At 46.8% G+C, this 27,535-nt stretch overlaps 1 protein-coding gene across 2 annotated transcripts in view; it reads right to left on the reverse strand.

Annotated features, from left to right (window-relative positions):
• Positions 1-27,535, reverse strand: part of THADA (THADA armadillo repeat containing) — a 391,488-nt gene that overhangs the window by 58,180 nt on the left and 305,773 nt on the right. For both annotated transcript variants that reach the window (XM_045285791.1, XM_045285792.1), the window contains 4 exons: positions 5,011-5,390; positions 4,301-4,419; positions 3,577-3,649; positions 81-234 (listed from right to left, as the gene is read on the reverse strand). In XM_045285791.1, coding sequence (XP_045141726.1) covers positions 81-234; positions 3,577-3,649; positions 4,301-4,419; positions 5,011-5,390 — 726 coding nt within the window. The remainder of the gene's footprint in view (positions 1-80; positions 235-3,576; positions 3,650-4,300; positions 4,420-5,010; positions 5,391-27,535) is intronic.

Here is a 27,535-nt window from a genome sequence, read left to right on the forward strand (position 1 = left end):
GGGGCATGCTGCCATTTTCCTTCTGGCCCTGTTTCTGATGAGTGTGGTAAGGCCAGGGGCTCCCCTCTCGGCCCACTTACCGAGAATCAGTTGGGGGTTGGTGAGGAAATACGGTGTGGTGCTGGTGAGGACCTCGGCAGCGGCCAGCCTGGTCTCTGTGGAAAGGTGGTCTTGGCAGGACGAGACGACCAACTGGACCCACTGCTTCAGCTCAGGGGCTGCCGAGTCTCTGCTCTGAGGAACAAAACACAGCTGTGGTTCCGAGCGGGCAGCGGCCGGCTGGCCTGGTGTTAGGTACTAGGGTTGCAAGGAGCTCTGACTGCAGTGGGAAGAACGAGTCTTATAAACGGGGTTTCCACCTCAAGTGATACGCCCAGGAGCAAGATCTGACTACTTTTTCTCTCCTCTGCTGCCATTGTAGCTAGAGAACGAGCTTCTACATTTTTCTGATGCAAACCAGGTCATCAGAAAAGCACTGCATTTGATAGTTTCCATAAAAACAAAAGTTGTGGGGAAATACTGGGGCGTCATAGAGTACTGGTTGTCCCTGGTAAGCAGATGCAGCATCTTCTTCCCTTCGTAACATAAGACCAACTAGGCCCACGGTCGCCCTGCTAAAAACCTCACTTCCCAACTTCCTTTGCCTTCAGGAAGTATGGAGCAATGGGCTGGTGCGACATCACTGGAGGTGCTGCCTGTGCACTGTCATTTAGGAAATGAGTATGGCTTCACTCCCTGGGTTCGCTTTCCTGCTGGCTGAAACCTGGGCAAGATGATAGGAATTTAACCAATCACCTGGGACTGCAAGGCAAGTCGTATGTTGAAGACAGTGTAGGATTGCGTGTGTGTGTGTGGTGAGGGGAGGGTAAGGGGCGCTTGACACTGTTAAACCACGAGGTCTGCTTTGGACTCCTTCCTTCTATCAAGTTTAAGCCATTGGATTTAACACGGTCTCCTCACCCAATTGCACAGGAAGCCCCGGAGGGATGGTAGATACATGTTGGGCTGCTACCCACAAGGTCAGAAGTTCAAAACCACCAGCTACGAGTCAGAAGTGACTTGATGGCAGTGCGCTGAGTAACACTACTACTGAAAACGAATACTGAGAGTCCTATAACTGCCAGAAGAATGAACCAATCTGTCATGGAAGTAGGACAGCTAGAATGCTCCCCAGAAGCAAGGAGGGCAAGACTCTGTCTCGTGTACTTTGGACATGCTATCAGAAGTGAGCAGTCCCGGGAAAAGACATCATGCTTGGTGTGGTCATTACACAATTTCGTGTCAACTTGATAAATAAGTGTAGGGGTGGAGTTAGCCTGTCAATCAGGTCACAGCCCAGATGATGCCTCCTTGTGGGCGTGGCCTTCGCATGAGGATTCCGGGAACGGAATTCCTCTCTTTCCCCAGGGAGGTGAGAGAATACACTCTCTCTGCCTTTGTCTTCTTGCTGACAAGCCAAGCAGAGACTTGCTGAGAGACCTGCGAGGAGCCCTCGCTCTGCTTCACCTTCCTGTTGAAGAGCCACGCTCAGCGAGCTGGAGGAGTCACGTGGAGACCAGTGCCAGCACTGAGACCCATGCCGGTCCTGAGATGCTTCCACCGACATTGGATCCACAAGACGTTTCACCCACCAGCCTGTGGTCCTTCTGCATTCGGCATCATTGCACGTGCTGTGTGAGTCTAAAGAGGAATTTATGGACTAGTATCGGACATATGGGCTAATATCAGAGTGATGGACTTGATTGGGCTGGGCTGGTTTCCCAACATAGAATTACTCTCTGGTATAAAGCTCTCTCTTACTCACACAAGAGTGTTTCTGAATTTGTTTCTCTGGTCAACGTGGTCTAACACACTTGGTGGAGGGGCAGCAAGAAAGAGGACGACCCCTCTCGAGATGGACTCACACAGTGGCTGTCGCAATGGTCTCCGGCCTGGCAGGAATGGTGAGGATGGCTCGGGACCAGGAGGTGCTGGCACACAGGGCTGTGGGGAGGCAGACCCATTTGACAACACTCACAGCTGCTTAAATGAAGCCCCGGTCTGTTCACGTCTCTAGAGAGGGGCCTGTTGTTTGGAATGGACTTCACCTGCCCTGTTACTGCAATCATTTTAGATGTTCAAAACGCAAAGAGTGCATTCTGATGCACATTCAGTCATCCTGGGGCACTCCCAACTGAAATGGTAAGTCTCTTAGACCTGGAGGAAGGTGCTGATTCCCATTGGACCAAGAGGCCCAGGTTTTCCCAAAGAAAATTTTCTGAATTTTCATCAAATGTCACTTCACAGTGTAAAACATGACAAAATAATAATTTATAAATTATCAAGGGTGAGGGAGGGAGGGAGGGAGGGAGGAGAAAAATGAGGAGCTGATACCAAGGACTCAAGGAGAAAGAAAATGTTTTGAGAATGATGAGGGCAACAAATGTACAAATGTGCTTGACACAATGGATGTATGTATGGATTGTGATAAGAGTTGTACGAGCCCCCCAAAAAATTATTTTAAAAAGAAAAAAAAGATGTACACGATAATTGTACAGAAATAGCTTTAGATGAGAAAGATGTCTTTTATAGACCTAGTGAGCTGCCTTCTTGTGAGGACTTTAGAATTCAGTCATCCTCAGGTCCCCTAAACATTCTGGGTTCCCGGGGCCCAGATATGAGGGGGCTTCAAAAAGTTCTTGGAAAAAAAAATCGCATGTCTTTTCATTCCATTTTTCCAAGAACTTTGTGAAGCCCCTATACTTCCCTATTAGATCATTTCCTGTCCTTACAGCCTAGTAATGACCAACTCACGGCGACCCCAGATGTATCAGAACGTAACCAGGCGCCATCGGGTTTTCAATGATGGCATCTTGGGACGTAGGTCATCAGGCATTTCTTCTGAGGTGGCTCTGAGTGGACTCTGTTAACCACTGAGTAATGTAACCACATGCACCACCTAGTTATCTGTCCACTTCTCCTCTCTCAATAGGCTGTACCCATAGTTTTTGTTCATATTTGGACCTGCAATGTCTAGCTCAGAGAAGGGTTTGTAGTTAGGGCTCAGAATCAGCAATTACGCCATCGTTATCACAGTGTGATAATGTGCAATCAAGATCTTCAGCTCATTTTACTGTGATGTCCACAGGCTCCATTGTAATGAATGCTTCTGTGGTGGCAGCATCTTTCTTGTATCCACCTATGTGGGCATCTTCCTGAGGATCCACCTGTTCAATTTATGTGAGTTTCATCTGCCGCTGAAGCATAGGTCAAACAGGCATTAATTACATTGGGCCCTGCTATGTCCTGATATGTTAAATTTTAGTGATATCTTTTCACTACATTGTGATCCCAGATATTCTTGGAGTAGCCGGTTCTTTCCTGTCTTAGTAAAAAAAGAGCTTAACTCAAGAAATGGTAAAAATCCTAAGGGTTTGGATATATGTTTTGCAGGTAACGTAGAAGCTGCGACATACAGGCTGAGCACGTACGCCATGCTGATTCTGCTTAAGGGACAAGTGACTGTTCCTGATCACTTCCGGGTAACCAAGAGCACAAGAACTCAAGAGTCCAGGACAGGGGCACAATCCGCCTTACCTCCTCACATGTCTGCACGTATTGAACAATCACTTTGGAGGCAAGTCTCAGAGCTCTGCCTTGTATCTCAGACCTAGAAAAAGGACGCGAAGATAAAGTCACACATATTTTGTAGACGCGTGGCATTTGTTGATAGTCTGTCATCCGTGCAGATGTGAACTCTGGGAATCTCTAACGCCTACAACTCCTATTGTAGAGTTATCTATTAGCTCTTTAATGCTGTTAGAGTTTCATGTAGGTATTTTGAGGTTCTTTCACTGGGTGTATAAATATTTATTATGGGTATGTACTCTTGTTTGATTGGCCCTTTAATCATTATGTAATGTCTTCGTCTCTTATGCTGACTTTTGCTTTAAAATCTATTTAACCAGAAACTAATATTGCCACTCTTGTTCTTTCTGATTTCCCTTAACTTGACGTATTTTTGCCCATTGTTAGGTTTCAGCCTGTTTTTAATTTTTATGTCTAAGGTGTGCCTGCAAGAGTCTGTTGCGAATTTCTACCCTCAGGTTCTTTAAATGCCTCCAGAAGCAATTGCGTTCTAATTTTCTGATGTGAACCATGGACCGCATTCTATTGTTCATGCTTAGACCATGGCTCCAAGCGGAAGCTTTGAAAGAAATGGAAGGCCTGTGTTCCTAGACCAGGACTGTGTGCATGTCAAGGCATGACTGACATGATCATACATAGCAGCAAGGCCACACAGGCCACATTGAGGGCAAACCTTTCTGTGGAAGCCACATCCATTGTCCAGACCAAGAACTCCTTTGGAGTTCGATGCACACAGCACTCTGTCAGGGGAAGCCACTCACTCAGGTCCATGCAATGAAGCACTTTCAGTATCTGTTTGTAGAAAGAAAGACCAAAATCTTGAAAAATCAAATACTTATGAAAATACTGGTAGATGCTAAATAGTAACTACTTGACAGACAAGGGGGGGGGCGTCTATCTTTCAAAAGACGTCCCTGACTTCTTTCCCCTGAATACCTCTGGGAGACCGAGGCAGGTGCAGCCATGCCAGCCTCGAGGGCTCTTCGAGCCCCGCATGCGGGTCTACTGCACGTTCCCCCACTGGGCGCTCCACGTGGGCATTTGCGCTCACATAGCCATGGGAGCACAGCCTGCCCTCTGACTCATTCCATAGTCGATTTTCAATGATTTGTTTCCTGAACATACCAGAGTGGCTTACGCTGTCGTCAGTTAATCTCTGACACCGATACCACAGTTATCAAAAGCTTCTCTCAGTGCCCTTCTGTCCATGAATCCATGCCAAGCACTACATACAAAGACTCCTTTGCTCTCTGGATGCCGAAGCTACTTCCCATTACCCCTGGAGAGTCTGAGCTCAAGCCTGCCCTCGTGATCTTCGGCTCTGGTGGGCTCCGCGAGGAGCGTGGGGGTGGAAGGGAACGGCCGGAACACCGGGGCCTTTACCTTGCAGAAGCATTCTGGGTGCGTTTCCTTCATAGCCATCACCAAGAACTTCTGTCCCGCCTTGGGCAGCAAGGGCGGCTGTGCCTTCTCTGCTCCTCCCTGGGCTGTGGCTGAGAACCTTTCCAACAGGGCGTCCAGGGTCAATGAGCGCACCTCAGAGAAAGTAGACTGCAGCAGCTGAGAGAAGGAGATGGGGACATTCCTGGCCTGCTCTCCAGCCTTGGCTGTCATGGCCACCACAGCTGCTATGGCTAGTTTGGTGAGGCTCTGGAGGTACTGGGGTAGGCCTGGCACAGTAAAGGTATAGGGGAACCCCGTGATCAGCTCCGATCCGGCGATGATCCCGTTGACTTCCTCCCAGATGTCAAGGCTCTCCAGAACTGAAACACAGAGGAGCGAAGGAAACAAGACAGTCATTTATTCAACATGGGAGAATGGTAGGCTCTGAATACACTAGGTGAGATTATCAGATATAGTATTTTTAATAGATGTCAAATGACCAAAGTAATAAGCAATGGGTTCACTATAAGGTTCAGACGTCTGACCCAGAGGCAATTTCTATTGAGGGCACTAAAAATTGTTTATAGAGGGAGACAAAGACATTGAAAACATGCTCCTGGCACACTTCTTCGACATCCAATAAATGTGAACTCAGTGGCATCTTAAATCACTGAGCCTCCGAGCGGACGAGGGCCTAAAAGGACATCTCGTTCAAACGTCCTCCAGAGGCTGGATTCTGGGCACAGCAGCTCGTCCCCGAGGTTTTTGGTTGAAGCGTACAATGGCCTGGCGCTCATAGCCAGGCTAGTCCACTGTTAGTAGATCTAATGGCTGTAGTTCTTCTTGACGTTTTCATTTTCTTACCTAATTGCTTATTTTTAGACTCCCAATGAGAGTCCAATATTTACTTAGCTGTCCGCTAAGCATTGGGCTGCTAACTGCAAAGGGGGTCAGTGGTCGAACCTACGGATCGCTCCACACGGGAGAAGGATAATGCTTTCTGCTCCCAGCAAGTTTTACAGCCTCTCAAAGCACAGATAGAGTCAGTAGGACTCTGAATCGATTTGATAGCAGTGGATAAATAATATATACTTATATTTACAGAATGACAGTTCTTTAGACATAAGAATTCATTTCTTATTAAACATCCCAAGTTTTCACTAATTCGTTAACCAGTCTGATGTGTTTCTTCCTGACTTTGCCATTCTGCTCATCTAGAAGAACATTAGTCAGCCTCGATAAAACAGTGCACTGAAATGTATATAGCATGTCTACATTATTTCTCTGATCAGCCTGAAGTGACAATTCTAGCAAAAAAATGAATACATTTAGCCTAAAGGTACTTACCAGAGACGTTTTAATGCGACTCCACAGGTTATATAGTGCTTTTTACATTTGTCATCTATTAGATTACTGAACCTCAGTGACACCTCAAGAATTATCATAAATATAATAAGAATGTAAAGTTAAAGGTAACCATTGGAAAAACCTAGAAATTAAAAAAATTATGTAGCTTTGTACAAACCTATGAATTAAAAGTATAGAATATTCACATGACATATTCACATTGTTTCAAAGTGTTAGTCCCAAGGGACATAATAGCAACTCAGGTCCCGTGGAGGCCACCATCACCATCCGCCACTGCGGGCACACCTCTGCTCGGAACTCAGGTTGTGAAGCAGCCAGGGCTGAAGCAGAAGGCAGTCATGCTCACAGAGCCAGAAGGTGACCCCAGGCCGTCAGAATCTCCAGCCTTTCTATCAGCTCTAGTTCCAGGGCCTAAAAAGAGAACCGCGTGCAGTTGAGTCCAGGCAGAGCCCTACTCTGGTCCCCTGCTGCCTCAGGACAACATGCAGTAAGGAGGGATTCTATTGGCTGGCATTTGATGACTCAAGGATCTCCTCTTTACAATCGAATTAAAAAAGGAAAAGAAATTGTGTCAATGATTCTGAGTCCTTTTCAAAGGAACCTGTTACCTAAAAATAAGAGATTGCAGAAAGAGTGGAGATCACTGGGTTAGAGAGCTGGGCCCGGGACATAGCTGCTTGCTTCTTTGAAGGCCCTGAGGAGGGCCGGGCGGCACTACCCAGAAGCCAGACAGTGGGGCGCATGCTTACAGGGACTTCATTTTGAACGTCTTGGCCCACACTGCCTGTAGAGTTCATTGCAATGCCATGAACGTCTCACGAGCACAGATCAGGCACTTTGGGAGATGATTCAGAGTTGAGTAAGAAAACAAGATCTGCTATCCGAAACATCTTAAGATGGTTGCCGCGTGTGCCAAACTGATTCCAGCTCACAGGGGCTTCGTGGGACAGAGCAGAGCTGCCCCCTAGGGTTTCCAAGTCTATGAGCTTCTCAGAAGGCCACCAAGTCTTTTCTCTCAAACTAGGAGCGTTGACCTTGGTGAACAGCCAAGTGCATCAGCAAGATTCCTCGCTTTAGGACTAACGGAAGGATAAAGACGAGTACATAAGACTACCAATAATGGCAACAATAAAAATTTAAAAATGCTTAGAATAGTGTCCAAATATAAGCACTGACATTTGTATTTACGATGCACAGCACTATTCTATTCTTATAAAACAGAATATACTTAGTGTTTAATGGAGCACAAATAGATTGTAAATAGCTACCAATTCAAAGATGGGTAGTTCAGACCCACCCAGCAGCGTTCCGGTGGCCATCTGTTTCTGTAAAATTCATAGCTCAGAGAGTCTGTCACACGGGGTGGGGGTGTGTGTGTGGTGTCCTACTCAGGGCGTTGCACGGGGCCCTGCCAACAGGTTCCTAGAATCAATGTGCCGACAGGAGAGGCCGGGGCTGGGTCACCTGGTTGAAAACCACCAGATGCTAGTCATGTGGCCACTTTCTCCAAACTACTGCTGAGAAAGAAAACTCTGTCTGCGGCGGTGCTGACCCAGAGACACCTGGAGCGGTCTCCCTAACTCAAGGTGACCAGATTTGAACATTGGTAAAGCAGGACACCATTGGTAAAACTCATATCCTGGCAAAATAGCCACATGGCAGCCGAAAACCATCTACCCTAGCTTGTCGTGCATTCTTTCCAAAAATCAGGACTTTTTAAAAATGCCGCAGGGCACGCGAAAAATTGTTAAAAAGCGGGACTGTCCTGCCAAAAGCGGGCGTCTGGTCACCTTACTCTAACTCGAGTGCTGGCGAATCACATGGAGGGCGGCCAGACTACCAACCATGACCCCGTGCTCTGCTTCCGGGGTGCCCATTCCTGTGGGTGAGAACGCGCACTTCTAACAAGTTCACAAATGCTGCTGCCAACCTAGAAATGTACGAGAGGGCTGCAGTTGATTGCAGTTACTGTCAAGTTGCTTCTGACTTGCTGCAACACCATTTGTGCAGCAAGCACGGCTCCATACCATTTTTAAGGCTATGAGCTCTTGGATGTAGGTGACCAGGTCTTACTTCTGGGGTATCCCTGGGTGGGCTTGAACCACCCATCTTTCCATTAGTAGTTCAGCTTAACACCCAGGGTTCCCTAAGCAGCTTCAATGGCTAACAAAGAAATATGACCATCCTTGGTGTCAGGTAAGCATGGCCTGCCAATCACCAGGCTGGCAGTTCAAACCCAGCCACTCAACGAGAGCAATAGAAGACTATTCGTGTCTGTAAAGACCCGCAGTTTGGGGAACCCTTGATAGGGCCACTATGAGTCCGAATCTACTTGCTGGCAGTTGGCTTGGCTTGGCTGGTACAGTGGTCCTCAGCCCAGGATGGGGGTGAAATTCTTCTGAAGAGTTTCAGGAAAATAGTCATGGCACAGTACTGGAGTGCATCCCTGAGGCGAGAGACCTTCAAAAAGTTCAAGGTAAAGAATGGAATGAAAAGAGAATGGAATTTCCCTACCAACGTTTTGAAACTCCCTTGTGTTTGGCGCTCTATCCTGCTCTCTAAGCTGCATTTGGCCGAGATCTTCAAACAGTGTTCACCTCCTCCAGCCTGTGTCCTGTGATACCAAACAGGCCCCACTAGATCAAAGTGGGGCCTTTATTTTCGTTTCTACTAGTGCGTTTTGTCTACACGCTCACGGCAGTCCTTGGATGGAGTTCCTCTATGTTCTTTCGAGTTTGATAAATTTTAAACCTTCACTCTTCCACCTGGAGCCTGGATCTTGATTCCTCTGGGTTTCCTCCCATCCTCCTTCTGTCCTGCCTTTCTGGTACAGCCAAGTGTTCCAGTGAAAGTATCAGGTCACTGCCTTACTGGTTCTATCTTGGTTTCTGTAAATTACAGCTCACCAGATGGAAGGAAAATGCTTTCTACCACCTGCTGCAAAGATAATTCCTAAACTTGGAACTCATGGACCAATAAAACATCAAAAACTAGTGTACACTGCCAACTGTATTTCACAAATCCACGATCGTCTCATAAGAGAGAAGCTATCTCAACATCCCAAAGGGGGGAAAGCCACTGTGTCGCGGGGAAGGACAAGCCCTTAAATGAAAACAGCACCGCAGAACAGCTTTGAAGAATCTGAGGAAAGCTTCCTGAGGCTGGTCTGGTTGGATAGCAGTGCTGTGGTCCACAGATCGTTCCTACAAAGGCCCCAGGGGGCCTCGCCAAGCCCTCTCGAGTGGACCAACAGATTGTCTGGGCCAAGCAGCACAGGACCCTCCCTCTGGCCATCTCAGATGTGTTCTCTCTGCAGCTCTCAGGACTGGGGCAGCTTGCAGGTCTCAGGGTGAGGCTTGCAAACTCAACGATGGTCGCCCAAATTAACTTCAGATTTCGGAGCTGGCGGCCCCTGAGAGTACAGGATCCCTGAGCAGTACAGAGGTCGACAGCTTGGCCGCTGCCAGAGGGGTCCCAACAGGCCCAGAGGGTCCTCAGAAGACAAGTCTGGTGGTCTGTTTGCAGTGAAAACTCCAGGGAGCAGTTCTCTAGAAGCCCCAAGGCAAGGGGCTTCAGAAGATGGAATCAACTAAACGCTATCTGACCACAACGCCCCCTCACGAAAGGAGGCAAAGTGCAAACTTCAAGCCGGCTGCTGACAGAGGACTCAAAGCACCCAGATTGTGAGTGAGGAGGGTGTTGTTCAGTGTGTCCCGTTGTATTACTCAGGGATGCCTGTCTCCTCCCACGGGGAGACCACAACCCCACGGGCCGGCCCAGTGCCACTCATCGTTGAGCTACTGAGCTATTCATTTTGTTAACACTTCATTTGAAACCCCCCCCCCCCAATCAAGCTAATCTTGAACTATGCATGTTGATCTTGATAACTTTACCAAAGGCATTCTGGGAAAAAAAAAATTGTGGATGATATCATTACCACATAATTATGGATGCAGTGGGGTTATACCATCAAAGCATTTAATTTAGGTGAACTTAACTCTAAGTACTCAGCACACAGAGAGCCGGGGAGATATTGGAAAATAACAATTAAACGAGAGAGGGCAGTTTCACCTGACATTCCAACCACGGGATGTCTGTGCCAGTAGGTGACTATCTGGCTCCCTCAGACCTCAATCCCGAGTTCACTGGCATCAGGTCAACAACTGTCACTGGGTTTCTGACTCCCACTTCTTTTTCCCAAGGAGTGGGTTTGAACTGCCAACCTTTTTTGTTTGGTTAGCTGCCAAGCACTTTGACCACTGCTCCACCAGGGATCCGCCCTCAGGGCAGTGGTTCTCCAAAGTTAGAGCGCTCACCCGTTTCTGATTCCGTAGGTCTAGGGTAGGGCCTGAGAACCTGCATTGCTAACAAGCTCCCAGGCGATGCTGATGCTGCTCGTCCAGAGACCACACTGTGAGAATCACCACCGCAGACCATCTGAGATCATCCGTGCCTCTCGCGGTGTAAACATCTTGCCGCACTAAATGTGTATAATTCTAGTGTTTAAAGGTATTTGTTTTGTATACCATGGCCTCTAATCATAAGCCAAGGCCTTCATCTTGTGCTCATCCCAAGAGCCCCTGAATATTATACAGTTCCTAGCCTTCATTGTTACGACATTAATCAGAAGAACCGGATAGCCTTGTGCTGCTCTGGCCAAAACGAGAGGGGGTAAGAGAGGAGAAGCGCCCAGGCGCAGAATGACAGCATTTTCCGGGGCCAGGCTAACATGGCGGTAGCAGAGGCAAGAACCTCAGCAGTCACAACAAATCGAATCTACTACTTAGAAGGGGCAATCGGCATCCACAAAGGGGGTACGCTCCTCAGGACTGAGAAGTCAGCCAGCCAAGGAAAAATGGTTTCCCTGCTAGGGAATACATCTCTTACTGGGGATATCACACAGGTGATAGAGACGCTGGCAGATCACTACAGAGGGTCACCTACTGCTGAACCACAGCAAGAGGGCTCTTCACTCTGCCTGACCTTATCTGCGCTGTTCCATCTGCCCAACCAACAAAGGAGCCTCTTACTTTTCATACATTGTCCCCAAACCAAATGAGGCCGGTTGTTGTCAAGGAGATTCTGACTCCTGGGGACCCTGTGTGTCAGAATGACTGTGCTCCTCAGAGTTTCCAAAGGCTGAGGTGTCAGAAGTCGATCGATCACCCGGCTTTATTTCTGAGGCCTTTTAGCCTTTTGATGAAAAGCCCATCATGTTACCCGTTTGCACCACGCAGGGAGCCAGAGGCCCTGAACTCCATGACACCACTGGCCAAGGAGCATTTGCAGACATACTTGTTCTAAAGGGGCTTTCTGGACCTCCAGGGCAGAGCAGAACTGCTCCGTGGGGTTCCTGAGACCATCAATGGCTGTGGGCGCAGACAGCTTCATCCTTCACCCTCGGAGTGGCTGGTGGGTTTGAACTGCTGCCCTTGCAATTAGCTGTCCAATGGGAAACGCACTCAGCCCGACAGGCTCTCCGGCCTCTCTCTCCTGGAAAGTAAACAACTCTGGAAAACACAGAGCAGATGCTACCTCGTTCTGTCTCAGAGAACTGGAGCTCTGGTCAGAGATCTGTAATCAGATCCAACCAAGGCTCTTATCTGGGACTACCATTGATAAGATGGTTCTAAAAATAATCACAGATGATAATTTGTACACTCTGTGAATGTTAATGTCCTGTTATGCAATTTCTCAGTAAAAAAAAATATTTGGAGAAAAAAGGAAGCCATAGGAACAACAACAGAAAAAAAAATCAACTGATTCAGAACGTCTTGGCTTTGCCTTATCGAAGGGAAATTCCATTCTTTTATTTAATCCCCCGCCCCTCCCAGTAAACTGCAATCCTGACCCCAGGGGCCCCCAGTGGCAGGGAGCGGTGTGGAGACTAATTTGGGGTCTGAGAAGAAACCCTCAATCTGTGTGGGTTGTTTATTTCTTGCCTACTTTCTTTTCTAGGCTTTCGAACCCTCTTCAACCCTTGCTTACCCAGGCGTGCCCCACCCCCTAGACACACATCCCTCTGAAAACACTCCCTCGCTCTCTTCCGCCCAGCCCATTCTCAAGCACATGATCTTTCAAGCGCATGACTGCTTATCTGTGCCGAGGGAGGAAGGAGGGCGCGCTTCGGAGAGTGTTTTTTGAAGACTATCTTGTCAAGCCATAAAATAAACACACAGCTCCTCTGCTTGGGAGACAGTGAGTCAGAAAGAGCCCAACCAAGACTGTGCGGAGGTGAAAAGTGAGCTCATCGGCCCCGGGGTGGGGGTGGGGGCCAATATCTTTGCTGCTCCTTCTCGCCTCCGCCCACCAGCCCATCCCTGCCTTTGCCCAACACAGGGAGGCCGTCAGGAAATACTTGTGGAGAAGCACATGACAACTGAAGGGCACAAACATGAAATTGTTTCTGAACACATTCTGGTTCTTCTTCTTTGTCAGTGAATTGCTTCAGAGGTGACGATGACGGAGACTTGAGGAATATCAGAAACCTCAGGGCTCCCTCTGTATCATGACAAGCGTTAGCCACCAAGCACCAGGGACTTCTTCTCCCTCAGGCAATGGGACACAGTGTGCAAACTACTCTGGGAACCCATAGCTGGTTGGGAGACTGCCTTCAGGAACTCCGTTTCCATTTGGTCCTGCGGGTAAGGGGTTGGGCGGCTATAAGGCTGGCAGTTCAACCCTCTCAGCTGCTTCCTGGGAGACAGCTGGCCCTGCAAAAATGGACAGTGTCAGAAACCCGGCCCAGGGTCAGTGAGAGCCAGGAGGAACTCCAAGATGTGCGTTCATTATGGTTTATTTTGGGGTTTTCCATTCATCCACCTCAGCCACTTGCCAGCGTCTCCGTTTTCAGTTCTGGAAGCCTCTCAGGTGCTAGGGTTTGTACCCTAAGGAACAGCATTTCAGACAGAAGGGTTCCCCCGCAGCAATACAAGGGATTAACACTAGCCAGGGGCGGTGCTACAGGGTGTAGTGTATAACCAGCGGAGAAGTGAATAGAAGCGCTGGGAATGCTCCTAGTGCATGTGGATGGTGGCATTAGGCAAATAGCAAACGGAGCCAAGCCTGGGAGTGAATGGCGGCCAGCAGGAGCTCTGCAGGCTACCTGGCTGCAGGGACCACGCAGCAATTTCTTCCTGCTGTGACCTTTGGACAGGGATAGCTGTTTTCCCCTCAACGCTGGAGTTGTTTTGCTTTTTTTAATGTGACTGTTCAAGGCCCTTTCACAACTGTTTTTAGGTGACCTTCACCTCAATCTTCCAAGGGTATTATCCCCACTTTACATTTGAGGAACAGAGAGATTGCAAAACAAGGTGATCAAGGTAATTTCTATTTTTACCCAGGAAGGATTAACTGCTACAGGAGCTGCCTTTTCACTGTAAACAACCAGAAAACTGAGCAAAATGTATGAAATGATTGCTTTTTAAACACTGAACTTAGGCAGTGCAGGGCTGTGATCACCGAGAGGAAAGAAACACACCGGGAGAGTCAAACAATGGTCAAAGTGGCTGTTTCAAACCCTGATCCAGAGAGAGGGAACCAAACAGAGCCCAGCTGTCTTGATGAGTTCAAAAGAGATCAGTTTGGGAAGACGGTCACAGACACACATTTACTGCTATCAAGTCGATGCCAACTCATAGTGCGTGACCCCAGCACACAGGGCAGAACTGCCCTGCTGCCCCATGTGAGTTTCCAAGCCTGTAATTCTTTGTGGGAGTGGATAGCCCCGTCTTTTTCCTACAGAGTGGCTGGTGGTTTTGAACTGCCTACCTTTCAGATTGCAGCCCACCAGGGCTCCTTGGGGAAGACTGCAGCATCTGGGATTGGTGGAAGAAGCACACCAGTGAGGAGGACTATGGACACAGAGAGAACGCGGTGGGGAGCTCTTGAGTCTTGGCTATGGATGCCTGGGGGTGAAACACCAGGAGGGTGTGGGGGAAAACCACAAGACAGTGGGCAGAGCAACTCTGAAATTCAGAGTTCCCCTTCCCACCAGCCAGAGTGGAGAGAGCATGCAACCCATGCTTCTTCAGGCAGAGCCTCTACTAGAGTATCACAGTAAGACCATCAACAGAAACCATACGGACAAGCTCAGGGGCCTACCACATGACTGAAGTACACGATCACACAGAACTCAAAACAAAAGAAACGGAAGACAGCCCAACTAGAAGACCGAGACTGTCAACGCATAGGTATCAACACAACACTTATGTGCATCAAAAGATTTCACCCCAAGAGTGACAAATGAACCCACAGATGGGGAAAATCTCTAAAAGACATAGAAATCATCCATACTGCATCAATTTTAAAAGATCAAACTTCATTAAAATATGAGCACAGGACACGCAGACACTTCTCCAAAGAAGACATTCAGGTGGCCAACCAACAGGCGAAGAGAGGCGCCCAACCACTGGCCCCTAGAGCAGCGGTTCTCAGCCTTCCTCATGCCGCGACCCTTCACTGCAGCAACTCCTGTTGTGCTGACCCCCAACCACAACATTATTTTCGCTGCTACTACGTAACTGTAACTGCGCTACTGTTATGAATCGTAATATAAATATCTGATATGCAGGATGTGTTTTCATTGTTACAAATTGAACATAATTAAACGTAATTAAAGCATAAATCACAAAACAATATGGAATTATAGATTGTGAAATATTTATGTGTTTTCCGATGAAAGTGTCGTTCGACTCCCAAAGGGGTCCCAACCCACAGGTTGAGAACCACTGCTCTAGAGCTATCTTAATTAAAAAAAAAAAAAAAGATGAGCAATCTCATCCCAGCATCAGCACCCAAGTTAAAAAACAAAGAAAGAAACCAGCAAATGCTGGTGAGGGTGCAGAGAAACTGGGCCCTCCAACACGGCTGGTGAGACTGGGAAATGGGGCATCCACTGTGGAAAATGGTAGCACTTCCTTAAAAAGAGGGAAATAGAAGTATTCGATGACCCTGTCATCCCTACATTTGAACTGGACCCAAGAGAAAAAGAGCAGCGGCCCAGAGAGCCGCCCACTCAGAGGCACCGCAGCGCTAGTCACAGGAGCTAAGGGATGGGGAAACGGAAAGCTCATTAGTAAGAGGATGGACACACACACGCTGCACATGCACACGGAAGAGTACTCTGCCACATTAAAGGGCTGTGATGGGTCTGGAGGACATTATGCTGCGGGAGTGTCACTAGAAAAGGCCAACTACTGTATGAGACCACTCTTGTAGAAAGTCACGAGAGGGTTTAAAATCCCCATGGATGGTTACAAGGTTCGTAGGGGAAGAGAGGGTGAATCACTGGCTAGAAGGGACACATGTGTTTAACTTTGGGTGAAGGAGAAGGCAAGGTACACTAAGAGGGAGGTCAGCGAAAAGATGGAGGCAGGGAAAGACCCTCGCAGGAGTGCCAGAGTTCAAGGCTACAGAAGCAAATGCTGCTGTGTACATAGTCAGCTAATACTGGTGCTGTACAAGCAGACAGCCATTCAGGCTAAGTGAGCGGGGGATGGAGAGCGGGTCTGTGCCCACAAATAGAGATAGCCTCGACACCAGACTTTCATACAGATGTGTTTACCTTTCCTGAAAATGTACCTCTCAATGTAGTGGAGCGCACAGGGAAAAGTTAGACAAAATCAAAGACCTTCCGGGAATGTGTCACTGAGTCTGGGGATTCGAGACCATGGTCTTGGGGGGACACGAAGGTCAACTAGTCTAAGTCTATCAAGGCAATGTTGTATGTCCCACTTTGTGAGTAGTGCCTGGGGTCTTAAAAGCTTGTGAGCAGCAATCTAAAGGGACAATCATGGATTTTTTTCCCCTGTCTGTGTAAAAGAATGTTGAAGACACATGTAAACAATAGTCTATCAGTCTCCACAAGAACTAGATGTTGTTCGGCTATTGCTACTAACTGCTCTGAGAGGGATCCCAGTAGAAGATGCTGGGTAAGGTGTAGGAACAATGTGAAATACAACTCAAAAATCCTAAGGGACACAAGAGAGCCAGATGGAGACTGGTGGAAGCGCCAGGACTACGGCCCTTAGTCACCCTTTGGGTATGAAAACGGACTCGCTCCCATGGCTCCGTCTTCAGCCAGGCAGTGGCCGGGTGGCTGGGGATGGGTTGATTGGAATGCTTGACCATTTGGGATTGGACAGGGCAGCATTTTAGTTTGGAGGGCTTAAGGGAGTTGGAGGTGAAACATGGAATGGGTGGTGTTGCTCGGTGGGGATTATAGTCAGTGACTTCTCTGGGTTTCTCAATGGAAATAGGCTCTGCTCTGTGGCCCTTCACTCAATGCACAATAACAAGAAAGTAAAAGATAGTGATGCAAATTGAACAGGAGGAGGAGAGGGATTGAAGACCTAAGAATGCAAATGAGACTTCTAGAGGCAAACAACCCCAGAGCTAAGATGAGAGAATTAGCAGAATTAGCAGGTTAGACAGTGCACAAGAAAGGACTAGTGAATTCATAGACAGAAACTGGAACTATCATAAAAGGACAGGCAGAATAAAAGACTCAAACCAGTGATCCGTTCTGGAAGACAACTTCCAGGGACGAACACCAGTGGACTCCCCAAAAGAGAACAAAGAAGAAGGAACAGAAAAATATCCACACAAATGAGGCGGCTGAGACAGTCAGATCTCCATATGTTGAAAAAGCGAACTTTTTCCTAATCTTATGATATACACGAAGATTAACTAGAAGTGGATCATAGACGTAAATGTAACATTGAAAGCTGTAAAACTTCTAGGAAAAAAACATTAGAGAACACCTTTAAGTCCTTGAGAAAGGCGAAAGATTTCTTAGTTCGAACCTCTTGCTTTTGAGGTTGCCTAAGAATAGACAACCAAATATTTGACACTTTTATACTTTGTAGCTTTTCAGACCCATCTCAGTGCTGCAGATATAATTCTGCCGTAGCAGTGAGTTACTGCGTGGTCTCTTTCCTCCTCGTTTCCTGACATGGCTCAGTCACTTCAGTTTTTCATACGTATACGTGAATATCCCATGTATTTTAGAGTAAAAAAGCTTTCCCATATATGAATACTCTCCTATCTCCACAGTATTCTGATACTGGTGGCTTAGTTTAATGATTCGATTATTAGAATTATCAAAGGCCCCATGGAGGTTGCTTATGTTATCACTCAGAAAACTGATAATGTTGCCACTGAAGTGGATCTGGGATCTAGTCCTATACCTTAGATATGAATCAATTTTGAGCTTGTACTTAACTGTAAGCCCTAATCTAAGAATAATCAGTTCTTATGATGACACCCCACTCAATACTTACCCTCAATGAAGGGATCACTGAAGAGATAGGTGCTATAGCAAAAGGTGGTGAAGAAATCAGATGGTGCCAGGCTATCAGACCTCTATAGCATCTGAGGTCTTAAAAGCTTGTCTTAAAACAACCAATCATTGAAAGGTGTCAGCTAAACCGACATGGCAGAAGCACATGATCCAAGGATTGTAATAACAAAATCCACGATCAGAGGGGGAAACCGTCTAAGAGCTGAAATTTTGGCCTCTGGCTTACAGAAGGTGATAGAAGACAGGGAAAGCCCCACATCCATTTTTCAGAAAAGCCACAGGGAGTAAACTTCCACAGGTTTCTCTCGCAACGATGACCAGGGGCTCAAAAAGCCTTACCCTCAGACAGAGTACATCCGAGAGTGAATTAATGCAGATATAGTTAGGTTAAAATGTAATGGTATTATAATTTGTTTCCTCCTTCAATCCATTCTTAATTTGTTCTAGTTTTTATAATTTTCTGCTTTCTGTCGGACTGAAGCTTTTCTGTGTTTTGGTGTGATTGTCTGTATGTGAAATCCAGGCAGGCAAATCTATAGCGACAGTCACTGGATGAACAGTTTCTTCGTGTTATGACAGGGGAGGTTAGGGGGAAAGGGGTGCTGATAACAGTGAGTACAAAAGTGAAGAATATGTTCTACAATTGATCGTGGTGATGACTGCACAACTCTCTAAAAAATATTCAAACCACTGAATCATGTGGTATTTTAATTACATGTCAATAAAACTGTCAAAAAGATGAAAAGTGTCTACTCTTTAAAAGTCACTTAAGACAATGAAAGGACAAGAAACAGGTAGAAAATATTTGCAAGGTGCTTATCTCTATAAGGAAATTGTATCCACAATAAAGAATTCTAAGGCAGATTTTTTTTTTTTTTACTGTAAAAGATCTGAGTACATATTGTACTAACAAATTACACTAATAGCCGATGGAAAATAAGCATGTGAAAAGATACTCAAAATAGTTCATCATTAGAGAAATACAAAATAGAGTCACAGTGGCACAACTAAACTACTTGAGTTGCTACAATTAGTAAGAGGGACCATACCAAGTCTAGGCAAGGGTGTGGAGCAATGGAAGTTCTCAGACACGCTGGGGGGACTGCAAACTGGGCTGCCGCTGCGAGGGGCTGACAAGAAGGTTCTGCCTCTTAGCTAACCTACGTAAGCGGAAGGAAACACTGCCCTGTCCTAGTCCGTCCTCATCGTTGCTAGGTTGGAGCCCACTGGTACAGTCACTATGTCAGTCCAGCTCGGTGAGGGGTTTCCTCCTTGTCCACGCCCCTCTACCAGGGAGTGGTCCCTCCTGACGACATGTCTAAAGTACACGAGACAAAGTCTCATCAAACTTGTTTCCAAAGAACATTCTGGAGGTCACTTCCTCCAAGATAGACTGAAAAAAATTTTTTTTTCTGTCAGTTATGGTCATTTTAATTCAAAGGCATCATTTCTTCTTCGATCTTATCACTTGTCCAGCTGTCATGTGCCTATGATGTGACTACAAATATCAGAGCTTCAGTTGGGTGCACGTGAGTTTGCAAAATGCCATCTTGAACACTTTAAGGAGGTCTTGTGCCACGGACTTGCCAAACGCGATACACGTAACTTGATCTCTTGACTGCTACACTTCAATGCACATTAATTAAAAAATCCCTAACAACTTCACCTTTTTCTCCATTTGCCATGATGTTGCCTATTGATGCAGTTGTGAGGCTCTCGGTTTTCTGTCCACCGCTGTAATTCATATGGAAGGGTGCAGGCCTTGATCTTCCTATGCACGTGCTCTGAGTTCCCTTGGCACGCAAGGTTTTGTCACCTGCGTATCGCAGGTTAATAATTCTTCCAATCTTAATGTTGAATTCTTCTTCATATGCTCAAGCTTCTCAGATGCTTGGCAAACAGACTGAATAAGTACGGTGAATGGATACAACTGGCTTTCCTGATTGTGAACTAGGCAGTTCGGTTGGAACAACTGCGTCTTGGTCTGTGTGCAGGTTCCCATGAGCACTGTATGAGGCTGGATTTTCAAGAGAAAAAAAAACAACCAGTGACACTCGTGTATATAAGAAATAGCTTTATATCAAGGAAGTGACCCAGACCAGTCCAACTCAAGTCCATGGTTAAAATGTTAGATGAAGGCCCGCCAGATGTACACAGCTGCCAGCTGCTGAAGCCGTAAGGCAAAGAGGAAGTTGGAAGATGATAGGCAGGCGGGTGCAACCTCATGGATCCAAGGTTGCCAGGAACATCGCAGGGCACTGACAGCTCCCATGGTTAGCAGGTCTCAGGGGCCACCAGCCCCAGAAGCCAGACGTAGAATCTAAGGCAGGAAGAAGGAGGTCAGGGGCAATAGAGCGTGGCCAGTTCTCCACAGAGCTCTTATAAATAGGCCACACTCCCAAGGAGATATCATTAGGCTGTGTCCTGATTGAAAGGCTGAACTCCACCCACACCTTCCCACAAGGATAGCAAGCTGACACCAAAGCCTAATCATCACAAGCATAATGAAGTGTTCTGGAATTCTCAGTCTTCAAAGTGTTATCCGTAGTTTGTTGTGATCCACACAGTTGACTGCCTCTGAAGAGCCGATAACAAACAAGAAAACATCTTTCTGATATGCTCTGCTTTCAGCAAAGATCCACATGGCATCGGCAATGAGATTTCTCTTCTGGATCTGCCTTGGATTTCTGGCAGTTCCATGTTGTACTACTGCAGCCATTCTTAAACTATCTTCAGCAAAATGTATGTGCGTGTGCTATTAATGATGTTCAATTTTTTCCACATTCTGTTGAATCAATTTTCTTTGAGCTGAAATCCAGATCTCTTCCCGTTGGTTGGCCAGATAGCAGTCTTCCAAGTTTCTCGGCACACTTCCAGTGCTGCCCAACTTTTTGGGACACATTTCAATGGTATTCTGTCAATTCCTGGATCCTTATTCTTCATGAATGTCCTCAGTTCAGCTTGGTTTTTTCCCTTCAATAACATGGTGCTTAATCATAAAATTGCTCGGTTGAATGCCGAACAATTCTTTTTGGTACAATAAATGTGTGTTTCCAACGTTCACCTTCCAACCACCAGTAATTATCAATGCATCTTGAATGCAGGTTTGGTCACTTTCAGACAGAAGGAGTTGACAGAATTTTTCAAGTTCTTCATCACTGACTACTTGAGTGGGTGGTGCACAAATTCAGACAGCAGTCCTGGTAACTGGTGTTCCTTGTAGGCTTACAGATACCATCTTATCACATACTGCATTGAACTGCAAAGTAGACCTTGAAATGTTCTTCGTGATGATGAATGGGAGGCCATGTCTCTTGAGTTCGTCATTCTCAGCCACGGGCACCATGCGTGTCAGGTTTGAGATGGCTCCTATAGGTCCATTTCAGCACGAGACGCTGTCGAGTCGTTTGGATTCATAATTCCTCTTGTACAACAGAACGAAACATGCAAGCCACCACAGGGCAAGTGACAACACGACAGGCGAAGGGGGAGGAAAGTGGTTCAGTCTTTTTGGAAAAACACTGGCAGTTCCTTTTAGAAAACTTTTCACGATTTATTCTCTTACAATATTAAACAATACTTAGCATGTGACCCCCAAATCTCCTTCCTAGATCTTTACTCAAAAAAGGGCAATGGAAGACCACACCAAGACTTGTATCTGACTGTTCACATCCACATTCTTCACGCGAGAGCTAGTCAAATGTCCATCTGCTGGGGAATGAGCTTCAATCAACCAGACTCACAAGGGAACACCAGTGCTGTGGTCAGTTGTTCCAGAATCAGTTACAAGTCAGAGCGGCCCTATGTACAGCAGTAGAAAATGCTGCCACCCCCAGCAATAAGAAGTCACGAAACTCACACTGCATTTAGAGAAGAGGCAAAACCAACAAATGTCTAGCAGACACAGACAAGGCATTTGATTAAAAACTAACATGCCGGAGGGTGAAAAACACCAACAAACAGAACATCAAAGGGGACTCCTCAGACTCCTACCCCAAACCCACAGTCAACGTCACACTTAATGGTGAGAGACAGAAAGCTTTCCTATCTACAAGGAAGAACAGGGATGCCTGGTCTTGCCGCATCCATTCAACGTTACACGGAAGGTTCTGGGCAGTTAGGCAGAAGAAAGAAAGAAAATGCATCCAGATTGAAAAAATAGTAACCCCCCCCCCTTTCTTATTTCTGTAAAGAAAATACACACTGCCTGAGGGGTCGGCCGACCCATTACCAACCCTGTCACCCACCCCGGAAGAATTCATTTCAGAGGACAGCACTGAAGCTATAGCTCAAGGAGAGGGGCATGTCTGATCAGAGCACACGGGAGCAAAGGCGGGGGTAGGGAAAAAGAGAGAACTCTCCTGGCCCACCAAGCCCTGAGGACAGTATTTCTGCTTAGAGCAGCCAATGCACAGAGAGGACCTTAGGGCCTGATCCCACCACACTGAGGTGAGTGCTGGGGGCATGCAGCAGAGCAGCAGAGCAGCAGAGCAGCAAGGGGAACAGAGCAATGAAGTCCCCAGGGAACACCAAAAATAGACTGTGGGGCTAGGGCATGGTGCCCCATCAGACTCAACGGGAAAACACTCACTCCTAAAGGACAACAAATAGACCTTGAACTATTTATAGGCTTTTTCTTTTTTGGTCGTTGTCTTTTTGTTGTTATAGCTATTGTTTTATTTTCTATTGTTGCTTTGTTGTGCTTGGTCTTGTATTTGTGCATAATGTTGTCGCTGCATGTCTATCCGGATGGGATAGATAAACAAGCCGGAAGAGAGAACAACAGGACAATAGTTCTGGGGGGACACGGGAGGGGGGGCAGGGGAAAGGAGTGGGTGCTAACAAACCCAGGGGCAAGGGAACAACATGTGACCAAAAATCAATGGCGAGGAGGGTGTAGGAGGTCTGGTAGAGCTTGATCGAGGGCAATATAACTGAGAGGAATTACTGAAACCCAAATGAAGGCTGAACATGATAGTGGGACAAGGGGACACTAAAAGGAAATAGAGGAAAGAACTAGGAGGCAAATGGAATTTATAGAGGTCTAAATACAGGCATGTACATATTCATATATGATGATGGGAAATAGATCTATGTACATATATTTATTGGTTTAGTATTAAGGTAGCAAATGGACATTGGGCCTCTACTCAAGTACTCTCTCAACACAAGAACACTTTGTTCTAATAATCCGGCATTCTGAGATGCTCACCTTCCTGACCTGATCGCTGAAGACAAATGGGTGCATAAGCAAATGTGGTGAAGAAAGCTGATGGTGCCCGGCTATCAAAAGATATAGTGACTGGGGTCTTAAAGGCTTGAAGATAAACAAGCGGCCATCTAGCTTAGAAGCAACAAAACCCACATGGAAGAAGCACACCAGGTTGTGTGTTCATGAGGTGTCGATGGGATCAGGTATCATGCATCAAAGACCCAGAGCAAAAAATCATAATGTGAATGAGGGGTGGAGTGCGGAGTGGAGGCCCAAAGCCAATCTGTAAGCAATTGGACATCCCCTTACAGAAGGGTCGTGGGGAGAAGACGGATCAGTCAGGGTGCAGTACAGCACCAATGAAACATACAGCTTTCCTCTGGTTCTTTAATGCTTCCTCCCCACCCCCAACTATCATGACCCTAATTCTACCTTACAAATCTGGCTAGACCAGAGCATGTACATGGGTACAGATAAGAGCTGGAACCACAGGGAATATAGGACAGATAAACTCCTTAGGACCAATATTGAGAGTAGCCATACCAGGAGGGTAAGGGGAAGGTGGAGGGAGAAAGGGGTAACCAATCACAATGACCTACCTATAAACCCCTCCCAGGGGAATGGACAACAAACAAGGGGGTAAAGTGAGACATCAGACAGTACAAGGCATGAAATAATAATAATAATTAATAAACTATCAAGGATTCAAGAGGGAGGGAGGAGGAGGGAGGAGGGAAAAATGAGGAGCTAATACCAAGGGCTAAAGTAGAAAGAAAATGCTTTGAAAATGATGATGGCAACATATGTACAAATGTGCTTGAGACAATGGATGAATAAATGTATTGTGATGAGCTGTACACATACCATCCCCCCAAAAAAAACAAAACCCCTATTAGGTTAATAAATGAATTCAGCAAGACTGTAGGATCAAAATAAAAAAAAATTTTAATCATTTTATTAGGGGCTCATACAAATCTTATCACAATCCATACACACATCAATTGTGTAAAGTGCACAAAATAAAAAATTGTAAAGGGTAAGTGAAGCAGTGAAAACTGATGAAGCTGGGGTCAAGTCTCATGATTTGTTTCCCTGAACTCCTTGATATCTACTAGGAAATTTTTATTTAAAAAGTCCCACTTCTTCCTGCACTTCCCCTCTTGTGACTAACTCATCCTTTTTCAGGACTGGTTTTGCAATGGCTCCCCTCCCAACTACCTTTCCATCTCCATGAGAGCAAAGGAGTAGCCCCAGTGCCCAGTGCCCAGTGAAGCACACAGCACAGGGCATGCCTTCAGTCGCTAAGTCTCCAAGGTCAACCGCTCCATGATCTGGCCCAGCGGATCTGCCTTCACATTTCTGTACTCATCCTTTCTCCCTATCCAAGTCGACACTGGCTCCTCCTACCTCCCAGCTGAGGCCACTCCACAAGTTAAACATCTGCCCGGGCAGTTTCATGATGGGTAATAGTATGCCCCACTCTCTATGCATGTCTACTTCTTTAGTTTTAGCTGAATCCCCAAGCAGAAATACTGCTACTATTTCTAGTCCAAGGTATGCTCACCTTATGGGCCATCTGCTTGAGGTTTAAAGCGCAGGTTTTGCCATTTCTCTATTGTTTACTAGTCTGTATCTACAACTATATGCTAAGCTGATCCCAGACAGTGAGCCTTCTCCTTCAGCCTCTAAGATGACCAGCTATCCCGGGTCTGTCCCAAACGGAGCAACTTCCAATGCTATAACCTGGGCAATCCAGAATGGGGACCACCCTCCCTTTGACACCACACAGGGAGGAGAGGGGCTAAATCCAGCTTTATTAACATGGCTCACTAGTTTCAGATGATCTGTGTTGAGGGGCTGGAAGGGGGAGGGCCCAAAATACACAGAAAAATGGAAGTGCACACACAGATAATCCCGAGACGCTAGGTACTCAGTGTAGTATTGTACTCAGGGAGTACATGGGGTAAGAAATGTGCTGGTGCGCTTTGATTCTGCCACAGACCTGAATGCTTGGTTCATACATCCACGAAGCTCTTAAAGCTAGCTGCAGACATGGGCAATGGCCTGCGAGGGAAATCAGGCAGGCTTGCTTTTTCCACTAACTGCAGGACTTTGGCAAGTCACTTCACTGCTACAGTTCCCATGCGACTACCGATTCACCCCCGGCCACGCAACTGATTCTGATTCAGCGCAACACCCCGGGCCACAAAAGAACTGCTCTGTAGGGTTTCTGAGGGAGGTGGCACATCTTTACCGGAAGAGGCAGACTCTGCTTTATCCAGCAGCGTGGCTGAGGGGTTTGAACTGCAGACCTTGTGGTGAGCATCTACCCCAGTGTGCTACCAGGGTTCCCTTATTGATTGGCTAATCTCTAAGCTGGACAATGTGGAGGATTGCGGGCCTGTGTACTCGGCACCAGGCTTGGCATTAATGCTGGGCAAACTCCGAATTAACCTGGCAACCGAGTCACGCACCCTGTACTATTCTGACTCCTGGAGGCAGGTGGGCACCCTCTATTTCTTTCAGGAGCTCTTTGCTCCTTGGGAAGGATACTTCCAGTGAAAGATACAATTCAGATGACAGCCCGAGAGTGCTGGAGGAAAGCAACTACTTCATTGACAACAAAGTTTCATTTCCCCCTTGAGATTTCATAGCTGCAGGCCCAGAAACACAAAGGCCCAGAAGACTCAAAAAAGATGTTCTCAATGCTTTTATCTCCCGCTCAGAGCGGCCAGCACAGCACCAACTGTGTCATATTAAACACATCTGTATCCAACGCCGATAAAGTCTACGACCAAGGGAGACGATAAGAAGTGCTTTCAATTTGTTCAGATGGAATTCGTTAAATGTAACCTAATTAGCCCACATAATCAAAGCAGGTGCGTGTAAGCTGCCAATGTTTTTATTCTCCATAATTGTTTGGCTCCATTTCCCAGGAACTCAGGTAAAGGAAGTTACTGTGTCATAAAAACCACTGACCTCATGTTTATTCATGTCACACATATATTATTCATGTGCTAGGCAGTGCAAACACAAGGCATTGCTGGGCATTCCTCAAAGATTTTACCATTAGCCATCATCAACAGCCAAGTTGGCCTCTGGGAGGGCTTATGTTACACCTCGCTTCCATGGTATAAATACGGGCGGTCATAAATGAGAGCCTGTCGTCGAATCTGGAACCGATCTACAAAGCACACTGGCTTGGCATTTACACGGGTTAGGGGTTCTGACTTCATTCGCACACACTGGTCACTTCCAAGGTATTTGGAAGCACAATAACAACAACAATAATAATAAAGGTCACAGTCCAGTAGAGACAGAATGTTTATTGCACTTGGCAGGATGATGAGACCTGAATTATAAAAAATCCCAACTAACAAAGAAACCACAGAACCCCATCCCCAGCAGTCTTCCATCGGGGAGAGTTTTGCTCAGGGGTCCACTTTCACTGAGAAAAAGGGCAGGTGGCGACTGGGGGTGGTCAGGTTTTCTCCCTCTAGTACGCACCTGCCCCAACCCCTGATTGCTCTCACATCAGTCCACACCCCATTGGGCTGGGAAACAGACACATGGGCAGAAGAATTTGCGTGAAAGTATGTGCATTAGGGTTTCCTGCCAACAGGATTCCCAAAGAGGCGGGGTGGGGTGGGGGGGTGGGTGGGGGTGGCGCGGGGACGGGACTGCAGGGAGGGCCGAAGTTTGGGCAGATGATGGACAAAGAGGCAGTGACCAGCTTCTCCGACTCTGGCCCCAATCAAGCCACGGGAGAGCTCAGGCATGTGACATCCGGGACTGCCCTCCAGCCTTGTGGGGTCCAGTTCAAAATGAAGGAATTACACACAGTCATGCATGTAAACTGCATGGCCTAAGTGTGCTCAGTGGATTATGGCCATTCTGAGTCTGAGTCTGATTAAGGAAGAAAACATTGAATGCCATGTTTCCTAGAAAGGCGAATGTAATGGGCCACCTGTTGCAAACCGTTTGTGCTCAACCACAAGCCTCAAGGTCGGTAGTTCAAATCCACCCATAGCACCACAGGAGGAAGACCTGGTGATCCACTTCTGTAAAGATGACAGCCCAGGAGACTCCAGTGGGCAGTTCTCCACAGTCATGCACGGGGCTGCTAGGGGTCAAAACAGACTTCTGAGCAACGCCTATGGTCTGTCATAGCTATCTGAAGGGTAGGGAGAACTTTCTGAGACCAGGACAAGAAAGAAAGGTCTAGACCAGGCGTCCTCAAACTACGGCCCGCGGGCCACATGCGGCCTGCTGAGGACATTTATCAGGCCCACCGGGTGCTTTTGCCCCGTTTGTTTTTTTCACTTCAAAATAAGATATGTGCAGTGTGCATAGGAATTTGTTCATAGTTGTTTGTTTTTTTTTAACTATAGTCCGGTCCTCCAATGGGTCTGAGGGACAGTGAGCTGGTCCCCTGTTTAAAAAGTTTGAGGACCCCTGCTCTAGACAAATCCTTCTCTACCTGAAAGATTTCTCCAAAATCAATTCTGCATTATTTCTTTTGGATGAATTAATTCCTTTTAGCGCTCATATTTCAATACACCCTACCCAAGCCCCCTGCCATTGAGTTGATCCCGACTCACTGAGACCCACTATTGCTGTGGGGTTATGGTGGTACATCTTTA

Source organism: Echinops telfairi, unplaced genomic scaffold (assembly GCF_000313985.2).
Source record: "Echinops telfairi isolate 266 unplaced genomic scaffold, ASM31398v2 ScPeMD7_7475;HRSCAF=8513, whole genome shotgun sequence".
In the NCBI taxonomy this organism is placed as follows: domain Eukaryota; kingdom Metazoa; phylum Chordata; class Mammalia; order Afrosoricida; family Tenrecidae; genus Echinops; species Echinops telfairi.